This window comes from Salmo salar, chromosome ssa17 (genome assembly GCF_905237065.1).
Source record: "Salmo salar chromosome ssa17, Ssal_v3.1, whole genome shotgun sequence".
In the NCBI taxonomy this organism is placed as follows: Eukaryota; Metazoa; Chordata; class Actinopteri; order Salmoniformes; family Salmonidae; genus Salmo; species Salmo salar.
In genome coordinates, this window is record NC_059458.1 from 51,644,433 (window position 1) to 51,657,480 (window position 13,048).

Consider the following 13,048-nt stretch of genomic DNA (forward strand, 5'->3'; position numbering starts at 1 on the left):
GCTTTGGGCTGAGGGGGAGGACTCGTCCAGGGGGAACTCTGGAGTGGGAGGGGCCAGGAGCATCGGGGGAACAGAATGGTCTCCCAGAGAGGAGCTGGGCATCTGAAACACAGCGGAGGAGGAGAACTCAGGGAACGACAGCACCTAAAGAGAGGGAGATAGATCCGAGACAGGGAAAGAGCGAGAGAGATAGGATGAGAGAGAGATCAAATTACTTCTCTGTAAACTAGATTACTCCTCTGGAAAACAAATGTTTCTCTTCATCTCTGACATGTGGTCCGCCCAATACAGTCTCATGCTGTCCCTGTTGGTCATCATGTAGTCTGACTCACAGTCTCCCTGCTGGCTTCGGGTCTGGAGAGGTCCTGGTCTAAAGGCTGCTGGTTCCAGCTGGAGCCTGTTGGCCCAGAGACGCTGCGGCCCACCCCAGGGTACGCACTGATCCGGCTCGACAAGCCCACCTGAGTCAGGTGATGCAGCTGAGCACCTGAGAACACAAACACACCATATGTAAGTAATTAGCTACACACATTATACACTTAGCATACACACATTAATCCCAATTAACACACACACGGTGCCTTTACCTGTGCTTCCCCCAACAGGCCGAGGTCTGGAGGAGGAGGGAGGCTCTTCATACTGCCCCCTGTTGGCGTAGACAGAATCCTGCAGCTGCTCCTCCGCAGCAACATAGGCCCCTGAACCCAGGCCCTGCCTGAAACACACACATACACCAGATTTTAGAAATGCTGACATTCACTGAATGTAATTCAGCTTGGGTAGTATAGTAACATCTGTCTCACCTCTGCAACAGGCCCTGTATTGACGAGGGAGACATCCCCAACTCTGCATACCTCTGGACAGGAAGAGGGGAGAGAACATATAGAGAGAGAGGAGAAACATGTAGATGCAAAATAGTAAAGAGGGAGAGAGAGAAGCTGAGAGGTTGAGAGAGACAGTATGATTCATACTTCACAGAAGAGACCCTGGGAGTAAGCACAAACACACACTCTTACCGCAGAGAAGGGGCTGTGTGTGGGGGCTGAGGGGTAGGAGCCCCACTGGCGTGATGGGTGTGTCTGTGGGGAGGGAGAGGGGCTCGGCAGGGCGGGGCTGACCTGCGTGACCCCAACACTGACGCTGCCCTGGGAGGACGGCGACACCAGGGCGAAGGCATCGTCCAACAGGGTGTGCATCTGCTGCCGCGCCTCTTCGATGGACGGCTGGGGGGGCACGTAGGGGGGCGGGGAGGGGCGTGGTCAAACACCTCGTCGTTAGGGGAGGGGCTGCCCTGGTCTGGAGGTAGGTCCGGGTCGGACTGGAGGAGAGAGAAGAGGAGGAAGAAGTGTGAGTGAGCATGTATATGGTGTGTGTGTGTGGCCTACATGGTGAGACACACATATTATGCGCACCTACACACACACTATGCGCACCTACACACACACAGTATGCGCATAGTGTGTGTGTCTCACCATGTAGGCCACATTGTTGAGTCCAGGGTATTTCCTGTAGGTGGCGCTGTGGTCTGTGAGCAGGCGGTCTCTGTCCGTCAGTCTGTCTGTGTCTGGCAGACTGCCGTTCCCCTGCTGCCTCCGCCGGCCCCGAGGAGAGCGCCTCCCCCTGGCAGGGCAGGGAAACACATCGGCACAGATTCGTCACAGACACATTCATACAACGGAGTCACACACAACCATCTAATTCAGTCCCAGACACTAATACGGATCGGTCACACATATTCAGCGTGACTATTCATTGGGATCTACAGCGAAACCGTGTACAAGGGATGCAAATATCTTCTATCTAGAGGTCTATGCAGAAGAACGAAAAGGAGAATCTTGATAGAAAGAATGAAAACCACCTGATGTTAGTGGGAGGTATTTATGAAACAAGTTGACCATGGAGGTAAGACTAAGAGTTTGAGTATGTATTGACCATCACCTCCTTCTGGATTCCCCTGGGGTGGGGGGCGAGGGGTGGTCGGGGTGCAGGATGCTGTCCATGTGGTCATGGGCTGAGCTGTAGAGGCGCTGGGGACACCCTCCCTGCCCCGCCTCCTCCTGCGCCTGCCCGAAGCCATCCAGGATGTCATCCATAGAGGGGAACTCACACTGGCCCCGCCTCTTAGCCCGCTGACGCAGCTTGTTCCTGTGGTGCTCGATCTCCGACTTATGTCTCAGAGCCACCTAGATAAACACACACACCAAGATGTTAAGGAGTGTGTGTGTGTGTGAGCTAGATGTGTGTGTAATAGTGTGTATTCTCACCTCTGCACTGACCCTCTCTGTGATGGTGGGGCTGTGTGAGTGTTGTGGTGGGCTGGGCCGGGGCTGCATGGCAATCAGCTGGACCTTGTTGGCCTGGCGACCCCTGCCGTCAGACGAGCCTCGGGACAGACGATCCACGTGGTCAAAGATGGAGGAAGAGGAGAGCAGCTCATCTGGACCACTGCCTGTGGGAGGGACTGGGGAGAGGGAGAGAGGGAGAAAGAGAGTAAGGTAAACTGTAGTAATACTGTAGCACTAAACTGGGTTCTTCCTGGCAAGCTGCAGCTTTACTGAACCACTCAACATGAAGCGAGGACTTTCCCCATCTTATTCCTCCCTATGATCCAGGCCAGAACAAATAGAAAGGAGGCGAGATAGAGAGAGGGAGACAGAGAGGGGGAGGGGGCAAGAAGCATTATCGCTTGGTGATCAGAGTGAGCGATTCAGGACATGTTCACATTGTACGTTTTTTCTCCCCTCCGCTTCTGCTCCCTCCCCCTCAACCACTCTCTCTCCATCCTGCATTCTTTCCTGCACTCCTCTTTCCCTGCTCCCTCTCACTACCTCTTTCTCTCCCTTTCTCGCTCTCCCTTTGTTTTTCTCTTTGATGCAACTCCTTTAATCAGTTGTTCTCCTGCTGATTCAGCACATAGCTCTCTCTAGGACACACGCACGCACACACACACATATACACACTCGCACTCTCTCATTCACACAATCTCTCCCTCTACCACTTATTCTCCTCTGTTTCAGCATGGCCGTTGTAGATAGAACAGTATACATGTAGAGATGACCTGATTCCTCATTCTAATCTACATGACAAAGAATCCAGTTTGTTCTATTATGGTACATTTTTATCAGAATGTTATGAATAAGGCCTCGGGTAAAGAGAAAGGGGCGTGTCTCTTGCCATTCTTGGGCGTTTTGTTTCGGTGCTGTTTCCCCTCGTGGGGCGTGCCCACATGTCTGGTGGTCTCCTCTGCAGACTCCCTGCCACTTGATTGGTCGCTACCTAACGAGTCACCATCTGACGGGGACAGCCTGGCCAATCAGAGAAAAACAGCAGTTAGTGTGGGTTTGTGGATTAGTGTGGATGTATCCCTGCGTGTGGATATGTTACCAACCTCCCCCTACGGCGGTTAGCGCGGGCAGCCTTGGTGGAGGAGCCCTTGGATTTGGGAGTGTTGAGATCCCCTCCCTCAGAAGGGGTGGCCTCTTTGATGGGCACAGGGAGGGCACCAGGCTCCTGGATCACCATGATGTCATCCTTACTGTGCTGCCCCAGGTGGAGCTTGGCAAAGTCAAACCCTTTCACACTGGGAGCCTGGAGCTTGGGGTGGGGGTGGGGGGGGTATAGAAAGGGAGACAGAACGAGGGGAGAAAGAGAGATGGGGAGAGAGAAAAGATTGGAACAAGTAGAGATCCAAGGACATCAAGACCTGTATGTATGCATGACTACAGCCTTATGCCCTTCTTATTTTGATGTAATTCCAGTCAGATAACAAATCCAGTCCCCCATCTAGATCGACCCTCTACCTCAACCCTTCACCCCTGACCTTCTGTCTCTGCTGGATGGTATTGATGGCATCAGGCTGGAACTCCAGCTTCTCCGAGCCGCACAGTTTCCAGTAGAGGATGATGATGATGAAGATAGCCAGCAGGACGGGCACCACCACCCCCACAATCAGCCAGACACTGCTGCTCTGAGTCTCAGACGGGGGCACTGTCAGGGTCTCCACAGCTACAGAAGACAAGTACAGGATGTACATATACAATCAGCTTACACTTTTATTTAAGCAATATGCTACTGTACATTAGGAAATGAGTGCAGCCAACCTGCATGGGCATACATTGCAAATCACTGGATACTGCTTATCGAAATCCCACATACACAAGTGCACATGCGGCCACCCGCTGGTGCACGAACACACACTCACACACGCACGGACGCATGCATAGACTCACGTTGGGCAAGAGGTCTCTGGACGCGGTGCCCCAGTACGATGGCAGCCCGTTGCAGCTCCAGGCGGTTGAGGGTGGCAGCGGTGGCATCAGCAGGGACTCTCTCCCCCTCTGGTCCCTCCACGAAATACACCACTTCCAGAGTCCGCCCTGAACCTGCCAGCCTCGACACACGCACCACCTGGAGATAACACCATGGAGTCAGAGTGTGTGTGTGTGTGTGTGTGTGTGTGTGTGTGTGTGTGTGTGTGTGTGTGTGTGTGTGTGTGTGTGTGTGTGTGTATGTGTGTAGTATGTGGGTGAGTACAGCATGTGCATGTGGTAAGGATGCTACAAACAGCACCCATAGTGGGTGTGAGATTGTATAAGTGTGTTGAGTACCTGTAAGCTGTTGTTGCCCACGGCCGTGGATCTCTTCCAGCGGGGTTGTTTACTCCCCTCCCCCAGCCCCTCCTCCAGCAGCAGGGCCAGACGGCGCTCCAGACGAGCCTTGAAGCTCCGCTCAGTCACAGTCTGCTCCTGGACACCCAATAACACTGCAATACACACACACACACACACAACACAAATGCACTTCTCAAAAACGGCCATCATGACTGCAACACACAAACACAAGCATGCTGCTCTAGCACAGTCACTCTCTCAACATTGAGCTTAAGTCTGAAAGTCCCGAAGCACAAATTCGTACCTGTGCGGACCCAGGAGGAGCGTAGATGGTGAGAAACGTTCAGCTCAGGGTAATGGAAGGCTGGAGAGGATGGATAAGATACGATCAGGTTACTCACTGATGTCCGTGGGGCAAGTAACTCATTTAGAATGGGTATGTGTGTGAGTACAGTACATGCATATGGTCAGGATGCTACAAACAGCACCCAGGTGTGAGAGTGTATCAGTGTGTGTGTGCACATGCATGTGTGGGATAGTAACTGGTGTATAGATGGGGTGTGCGTGTAGTGTCAGTGAGGGGTAGATGAGATGTGTGTGGTGTGTGTGTGTGTGATTTACGTTCAGCGATCTGCAGCGCAGGGAAACCCAGGTAGAAGCTGAACTCCACCGTGCTTAGGTGTCTCAGGTGACCGCTGACCTCGGACCCCAACAGGTAGCCCCGCCCATCATGCAACGCAAACGTGATGTCCACCGGAACCTTCTGGTCACCCTGCTGCTTGGCCTGACCCATGGTGATGTTCAGAAGCTGGAGGTAAACACACACACACACGTTACAGATTGACAAACTTTTTGATTGATCTGAATCTCTTTCCTCAGCTCCGCTGAACCTACCCAAGTAAATGGCCAGTACACACACTTTCACGGCTACGACTCTTACCTGTACAGTAACGTTGCCAAATTCATGTGCTCGTCTGCGCGTCTCTGTGTAGGCCATCAGCAGTCCTCTCTCCACTCGCTCACTGAAGTTACACACGCGCACATCCACGTGACCGGGCACAAACTGCAGCACTAGAAAATACACACATTATAGATTATCACACTGACAGTACACACATTGTCCAATGCAGCACTAAAACGCGCACACACACACTAGCGATAGGAAGTTTGGCTCAGAACTTTGACATGTTCAGTCAAAAGAACAAATCTTTCGACTAATTCCGTTCATTTGAGTTAGTAATGACCAGAGCATGCAGGAACCCCTACCAGCCAACGATGAACTGAAAACTCAAGTCATGATTCTACAAGCCTCTAGTTCACATTGTTCACCATAGGGGGGGCTTATTGGAGCTGCATTTTGTGACAGACTTGTAAAAGTTTGATTTAAACTATGTCTATTTGTAGATTGCAAGGCATACGACTCCTGGCGGAATGCATTGCTTGACTGCCATGAGGGTGATGAGCACAATATCGTTCAAACTGCGGCCCCCTAAACAATTCAAATTGGTTGAGCAGAGGCGGTGTATGTTTTGGTTCTACAAAGCGGTGTCATCACAACATTCAGTTCATTCGGGAGATCAGTGATCAGTTCTGAACATGTATTTTTCTTCTCTACGCTGCCTGCATCATGAGCTACTTCCATGTGCCAATATATGAGCGTGTATCAATCCTGCTATAGGACTCATTGCGACCAGCAGGTCAGACGAATGATTAAAATGAACGAGTCACTCAGAAAAACGAATCATATGTGATTCGTTTTTCTGAGTGACTCGTTCATTTTAGTCGTTCGTTTGACCTGCTGGTCGCAATGAGTCCTATAGCAGGATTAATTCATATATGCCAGAGAGAGGAAGTGAGAGAGAGCGAGAGAGAGAGGTTCCTACCAGAGTGTATCTGGTACTTGTGTTCAGGTATGAGAGAGCGAGAGAGAGAGGTTCCTACCAGAGTGTATCTGGTACTTGTGTTCAGGTATGACGTAGAGGGGTGAGACAGTGGGGAACAAGGAGGAGCTTTGTGTTGATTGGCGCAGAGCGTTGACGACAGACATGGCGGTGAAGATCAGAGGTCCCGCCACAACACGGAACGCAAAGCTAGACGGAGTTCTCAGGAACTGGCAGAAGAAGAGAGAGAGAGAGAGGAGAGAGAGGGGGGGTTGGGAGGGAGAAGAGAGCAGAAGGAGAGAGTGGAGTAGAGGAGGTTGGGAGGGAGAAGAGAGCAGAGGGAGAGAGAGGAGAAGGAAGCCAGGCATGAGTGGCTTTCAAGACATTTGTGAAGGGCAAATTTGCACATTCCTGCAATGCATCTCATGATTACAATCATGCTCTTTCCCCAAAGCTTCCCCAGTGAGTATTGATAGTAGGCCTACCTGCAACTCCACTGAGCAGTTGAACTCCCTCTTCAAGATGTCCCTGACCTGGCCAAAGCCCACAGTGGAGCCAGACTTAGGCAGGACTAGGAAGAGACAGGTTTAACCTCAAACAACCTGCATTCAACTATTGCCAACGCATTCTCTGAAAACACACTCCTAAGCTATACGCTAAGCAAGGGATGTGTTCCCTTTAAAACAGGTGACCATGAGATCCCAGCACAACACATTGACAGGCCTGAACAGTAGAGCAAAGTGTAATGCATCCCCATCTACTATATTGGCATACAATTGCCTCTCATATGTACCTCCATCTCTAGTCTACTATGAGTTCTACTGGTGGTGTCTTACCCACTCTGACCAGGTACATGTCAGGCTTGGTGACGTTACACAGGTACTGGCGTCCTGGAGGGGCTGGGGGAGTCCGGGTGATGCTCGCCAGGGTGCCAGGCGTTGTCGTGGTAACAGTGGTTGCCTTGGTAGTGGTCGTCGGTCGGTTGCTGGGGACCTCGGTCACAGGTGGTGGTGGTTTTATGGGGTCCCTCCCTGGAGGTCGCAGCATGGGGGGGCGAGCCAGGCTGGTGGTGTTAGATGGGGGCAGTGGAGGGTGTCTGCCAGGGGTAGCTGGGGGGACTCTGGGCCGCGGAACAGGAGGCTGAGGGGGTACTCTGGAGGTGGGTCTAACTCCAGGGGTGGGGGTACCCTGACCATCCCAGAGAGTGGGTGAGAGGGTCAGGGGAGAGGTGGGACCTGCTGAGGGGACAAGGGGGTGCTTGTGGCCCTGGGCAGGAGGGGGCCCTGTGCTAGGGGAGGGGGATGTGGGCTGAGTGTGTGTGTGTGTTTTTGTGGTAGTGGTGGGTGTGATGCCAAGTTTGGGGGTGGTCTTTGGGGGTGGGATGACAATTTCTCTATCTCTGTCTCTTTCTCCATCTCTATCCCTCTCCCTATCACTCTCCCTGTCTCTCTCCCGTTCTCGCTCCCTTTCCCTGTCTCTCTCCCGTTCTCGCTCCTTTTCCCTCTCTCTCTCCCGTTCTCGCTCCCTTTCCCTCTCTCTCTCCCGTTCTCGCTCCCTTTCCCTCTCTCTCTCCCGTTCCCTCTCTCTCTCCCGTTCCCTCTCTCTCTCCCGTTCCCTCTCTCTCTCCCGTTCCCTCTCCTCGTCTCTCTCTCTGGCCAGCAGATTGGTGTAGTACTCCAGACTGTTCATATCCGGCAGCAGCAGCTCCGTGGGCTCCAGAGGAAAGATGTCCCCCAGGTCATAGTCTTCTTCATCCCAGTGAGGGTATCCCTCAGGCTGGGCAGGGTGGGTGAAGGGGAGACCCTCCCGGAGGGGGGAGGTGGGGGACGTATTGGGTCGGAGGAGCCTGGAGGACAGGGGGAGGGTTGGGCGGGAGGGGAAGGAGGTGTCATAGGAGGCCCCGTCGTCAGGGTCGTAGGTGTGACTGGGTAAGGGTGTGGCCAGGGCCAGTTCCTCCCCCTCTGGGCCCATGAAGGAGAGCGTTTCCAGGTAGTCACCGGACTCCCAGGCCTCCTCTAGGGAGGGGGCGTGCTCCCAGGGCGGGGGAGGGGTGAGGGTGGGCTGGCTGTGGGGGGGCAGAGGAGGGGGGTGGCTGGGGGACAGCAGGTCCGGGGGTCTCAGGAGGAGATGTATGCCCTGAGCTTCATCGTCCACTGAGGCAGCGTCAGTGTTACCATGGTGACTAGTGTCTTTGGGTGGGGTGGCACCTGGCCATCTGGAAGAGGGTGACGATGACGACCGCGATGAGGACCGTGTTGCTGTCGTTCCGTTGGAGTCCACACCGCCTGTGGAGAAAAACTACAGTCACAACACATGTGACTGTCCAGGCCAGAATGGCCCATAGTGCAGGAGCCTCTCCTGTTTCTGTAGCGCGAGGCAGCTTGATGTACAAGTACGCTCCCTAGACAGGACGCTAGTCTTTCGCAGGGCCGTGTACATGTGGCGTGGTTAAAATTCATGTATGAACACAGCAGGCTGAGCAGAATCCCTGCTGGTGTCTGAGAGACCTAGTTAAAGCTGAGCTCCATCTAGAGAATACAATGAGCAGAGGATAGAGGCCAGCACTGAGCTCTCTCACACACACACACAGAGAGAGCCGACCCTAGCCTTTTAGGGGCCCTAAGCGAGATTTGCTTGTGTGACCTCTATCTCATGGGCAAAACATTTGTGTCTCCCCCTCTTGGCTCAATACAAATAAAAAAGTCCTGCAATTTTAAACATTTTGACATGAATAGAGACAGTTTTAAATACATCTTTCTGCAATTTTACACATTTTGTCATGGGGCAGAGAAATGTAGCAGTTTTAAAATCCAATTTCCTGCAATTTATACACATTTTGCTAAAAGGTGATTTTTTTTCGGTTTTAATGCCAATTTCCAGCAATTCCACAAATGTTGCCGTATGACTTAAGCCATGTTAATACAATATCTGGGTGAGTGACTAACAAATCAATGGGGGTCCCCTGGAGGTCAGGGCCCCTGGGCACGTGCCCTGCATGATTACTACATACAAGGTTTAGATAGCTGGCTAAAATGTTAGCCGACATGGGCTAATTGAGTGACTGACATAAAAGGAAAACTGCTGATGCAGTACCAAATTTCAAAATGGCACCTTGTGTATTCTACTATTCTAACTCTCAGCAGTAAGTTGAGACCCCGACTGTCTCATATTTGGAGGGTCGGCCCTGCACACACAATCGTCACTTACACGCACACATAGGCATTGAAAAACACCCAGTGCCACTGTTCATTTATCATGATTTTATGCACAATATACTGTATCACAAACTGCTATAGTACAGATGTATGATAACCACTCTGGGATGGTTACTTTGACTCAAACAGAATAAATCCCTGCTCCTCATCCATCCATCCATCCACACACACACACACACACACACACACACACACACACACACACACACACACACATACATACACACGGCAGTATAGTAAGTTACATTATGGCGAGCACCCTGCCTCCTCCACCTAGCCTTGACTAGGCACTGCCGTGCATTGCGGCAGCGTCACGTGCTGTGTGGCGGCGAGCTCATTGGTATGCTGCAGACACGGCACACAGCTCAGAGGCGTCCCAGCCAACAGCAGGATCAAATCACACGCACGCACGCGCACACACGCATTACATTGACACAGAGAGGGAGTTAGTGATGGAGAGAGCAGAAAAAAATACAGAGAAATAGAAGTAGAGAGGGGAAGAGTAATCGAGAGAGAGGAGAAAGAAAGAGAACGAGACTGCAGGAATGAAGATAGCTGAGAGAAAAGACTTGTGTTTCTAAGAATAGCATGCAGCACCCTTCGGTCGATCCACATTGCTTTGATGACAATGATCCAATCAGCAGTGCTAAACATCCTTCATCACCAGGCAGCAGTCCATCTGCCCCTGTCACACAGCTACCCACAGATTTCTTTATTTTAAGTCAGGATATATTTGACTTTGAGGGGGTGTTTGTATGTGCCGTATGTGTGTGTGATGCCTCAAGGCCAGTGAGTGGGACTGACTGAGGGATGACTGTGTGTGTAGGCATCCACTGTCCATCTGTCCCTGACAACATAACCGAGTCACAGAGATGGAGGAGGATGAATGAACAGAGTTAAAAGGACAGAAAGACACTAGGTGACGAGTGAGGAGATGGGGGTGAATATGGAAGTTAGTGCATTCAGCACCAAGGCCAGCTCCAAAAGTCAAGGGCAAGTCAAATACTGGGAAAGTCAAATAAAAGTCAAGGAAAAGTCAAATACTGGCCCTGTCTCACAGTGTACCTTGATGAAACCAGGTGTGAACAGTAAATCTTATCAGCCATCCATGCCTATGAGGGTAAGACAATTATATGTCACGTACCTGCAACTGGTGAGCTTGACATCGTCATGGACACCAGCAAGGAAGCTACCAGCAGGCGCGCGCAATTAGTGCGCAGGCCCTGAGAGACTCCGGGGCACATCCTCGAACACGCGCTCATCAGAATCAGACTCTCCATGGCACGCTAGTTCTCACATCACACACGTGCGATGCCATCTCTCCTCAATAGCATCATCACTGCATGCTTTCTGGCGACCAGGAGGCCCTATATGCAAATATCTAATAATACAAATCTATTGAGATAAAGGCCGAATAATAAAAATATCTTCATTGTATAGAAACATTGAATGGGTTAATGCCTATTTTTAACTAGGCTACTAAAGCAACAGACGCCTTACCAGTGTCCTGACACATTTGATAGCTGGCTGACCCCATTATTGGGAGGCTTATACTAGGCCACGTCTGCCAACAAACATCATGCATCTCACACATCCGACGGCCCCTGTGCGGTTCCTTTATTTATTAGGCCTTTTTGAAATAGTCAACGGATTTAGTTGTATCATAATTAACCTATAATACTGTCGGTCATGACAATTCCCAGCGTATATCCTATCTGTATCATTAGGCTACCTCGTCTAGCGGACATTCTTACAGTTCCCCACAGTATGCCTACACTTTCGCAGCAATAGACAAATTGATACATTTCAGTGATTAAAAAAAAGGGCGACAAGGGCGAGATGTTGGAAGCCTTTTTTTTTTTAGACAATGCTGACAATCGGCTGATAATGTTAAACTAACCTATGTGTAACTGAAAGAAAAGACTAAAGCCTAATCAAAATATCTCAAATACACAGGTAGCCTATAGCATTCGGCGCATTTCTTTCTTTCCATAGCCTATTTTTTCACCGCGATGTGATGGAGCCTACCTGCCATCCCGGAGATGCGGTACAGGCGCGTCACGCCTCTCCCAGGCCCATGCAGCCACGCGCTCCCCGGCAAGGAGAAAACGAACACAATTACTATGTTGCAAAATGCAGAACCTGAAAACCAGTTATTTTCCGTTAGATAAATAACTCCCAATGTCGCCAGTAATGACTGAATCTGTTCGCGGCCGACCACTTGAACGTAAGCCGCGCCGTGTTGATCTCGCGGTGAAACGTCACACGCTCATCATTGGAAAACCTGAGATTCTGGACACGTCTCAGTATCATATGTCCGCCTCAAATAGGAATTTATCATAACGCCTCTAATTTACAGTCCATAAATACCCGAAAATGACATTCGATTCCACACACAAATCATGAGCACGCTATAATTGGGTTTATTATTGGGAGGCGCGCATCGCTTAGATGGTTTTGCAGCAGAGCGTTCTCTGCAACACCCCTAGCATTCCTCAAATGCGTGTGCTGGGAGAATAGCACTCAAAATACCGGTTAACTTGTCCTGCTTGATGCAAGGCATAGGCCCTTGTGAATCATGGATCTATATGGCTTTCATTTAGAATATTTGGGCCAAATGATCTTCAAAATAAGGTTTCTGTGTAATTAATTATGATAAACATGGGGATACATGCAAATGATAGTTTGAGTATGGTCTTGAATACAGGGGCGAAAATCTGATATCAACTTTGGAGGGGACAATTACATGAAATTTTCTCAAGAGCAATTCCTGAGGGGGACACCAAAACTAGTGCTGTAAAACATAGCCTACTTTGTAATATGGTAAATGTATATTGAGGAACCAAAGAAATAAGGTGTTTGCCGTACTCCTAACTACCGGTACCCAAAACTACACAACTAATCACAACAGCAATACCATTGCCTTTAACAAATCTTAGTTCAGTCACCAGTTTAAGTTGAGAGTGGGGGTATCCATGGCATTTTCCAATTATGTTCCTATTTTACAAGTCAAAAAAATTGAGAACCTTTCATAATGTTGCCAAACAAAGACTCAACAAACTTACCTGAGACTCCGTCTCTGCCAGTCTGTCCCTGCATATCTGTCCCCAACTCTGCTGTCTGTGTGCCATCTGTTGCCTGCTCTGCCTAATGACATCATTGTGAAACATTTCCATTAGAATTTAATTTCTTTCTTATGAACATTTTATCAACTAGTCTTTGAGATATTAGGCTACTAGGGTTTTTACTATGCGTTTTGGTGTATTGAAAAATACTCTGAGGTCCGTCTATTATTTTTCTGCCATTTTTCTACCTGGCTGGCTGGCTGGCTGGCTACACACAC

At 50.3% G+C, this 13,048-nt stretch overlaps 1 protein-coding gene across 3 annotated transcripts; it reads right to left on the reverse strand.

The window, feature by feature from the left end:
• Positions 1-62: 62 nt before the first annotated feature.
• Positions 63-12,205, reverse strand: LOC106576037 (UPF0606 protein KIAA1549). Of its 3 annotated transcripts, XR_006760102.1 has the most exons (21): positions 11,734-12,205; positions 10,850-11,086; positions 7,327-8,775; positions 6,976-7,061; positions 6,552-6,720; positions 5,551-5,681; positions 5,232-5,418; positions 4,915-4,974; positions 4,608-4,762; positions 4,230-4,407; positions 3,821-4,005; positions 3,389-3,594; positions 3,175-3,305; positions 2,265-2,461; positions 1,939-2,183; positions 1,473-1,620; positions 1,017-1,318; positions 804-856; positions 588-715; positions 333-487; positions 63-144 (listed from the first exon to the last, which is right to left on the reverse strand). XR_006760102.1 is itself a non-coding variant. In XM_045699689.1 (20 exons), the coding sequence occupies exons 2-20, from the start codon at positions 10,983-10,985 to the stop codon at positions 467-469; spliced, it is 4,065 nt and encodes a 1,354-aa protein (XP_045555645.1). In that variant the 5' UTR covers positions 10,986-11,086; positions 11,734-12,205; the 3' UTR covers positions 338-466. The 3 variants fall into 3 exon arrangements, 2 of the variants coding, with proteins under 2 accessions (XP_045555645.1, XP_045555644.1); XM_045699689.1 differs by lacking the exon at positions 63-144 and having other exon boundaries at positions 338-487; positions 1,119-1,318; XM_045699688.1 differs by lacking the exon at positions 63-144 and having other exon boundaries at positions 338-487; positions 10,850-12,205.
• Between the last annotated feature and the right edge of the window lie 843 nt (positions 12,206-13,048).

Bases quoted from the DNA above. Each gene is read 5' to 3' on its own strand.
- LOC106576037 (XM_045699688.1), bottom strand. From the start codon at position 10,985: ATGGAGAGTCTGATTCTGATGAGCGCGTGTTCGAGGATGTGCCCCGGA. The intron at 4,408-4,607 runs GTACTCAACACA...TGTTATCTCCAG, and splicing joins TGGGCAACAACAGCTTACAG to GTGGTGCGTGTGTCGAGGCT. The intron at 4,006-4,229 runs GTGAGTCTATGC...TGTCTTCTGTAG, and splicing joins CCAGAGACCTCTTGCCCAAC to CTGTGGAGACCCTGACAGTG.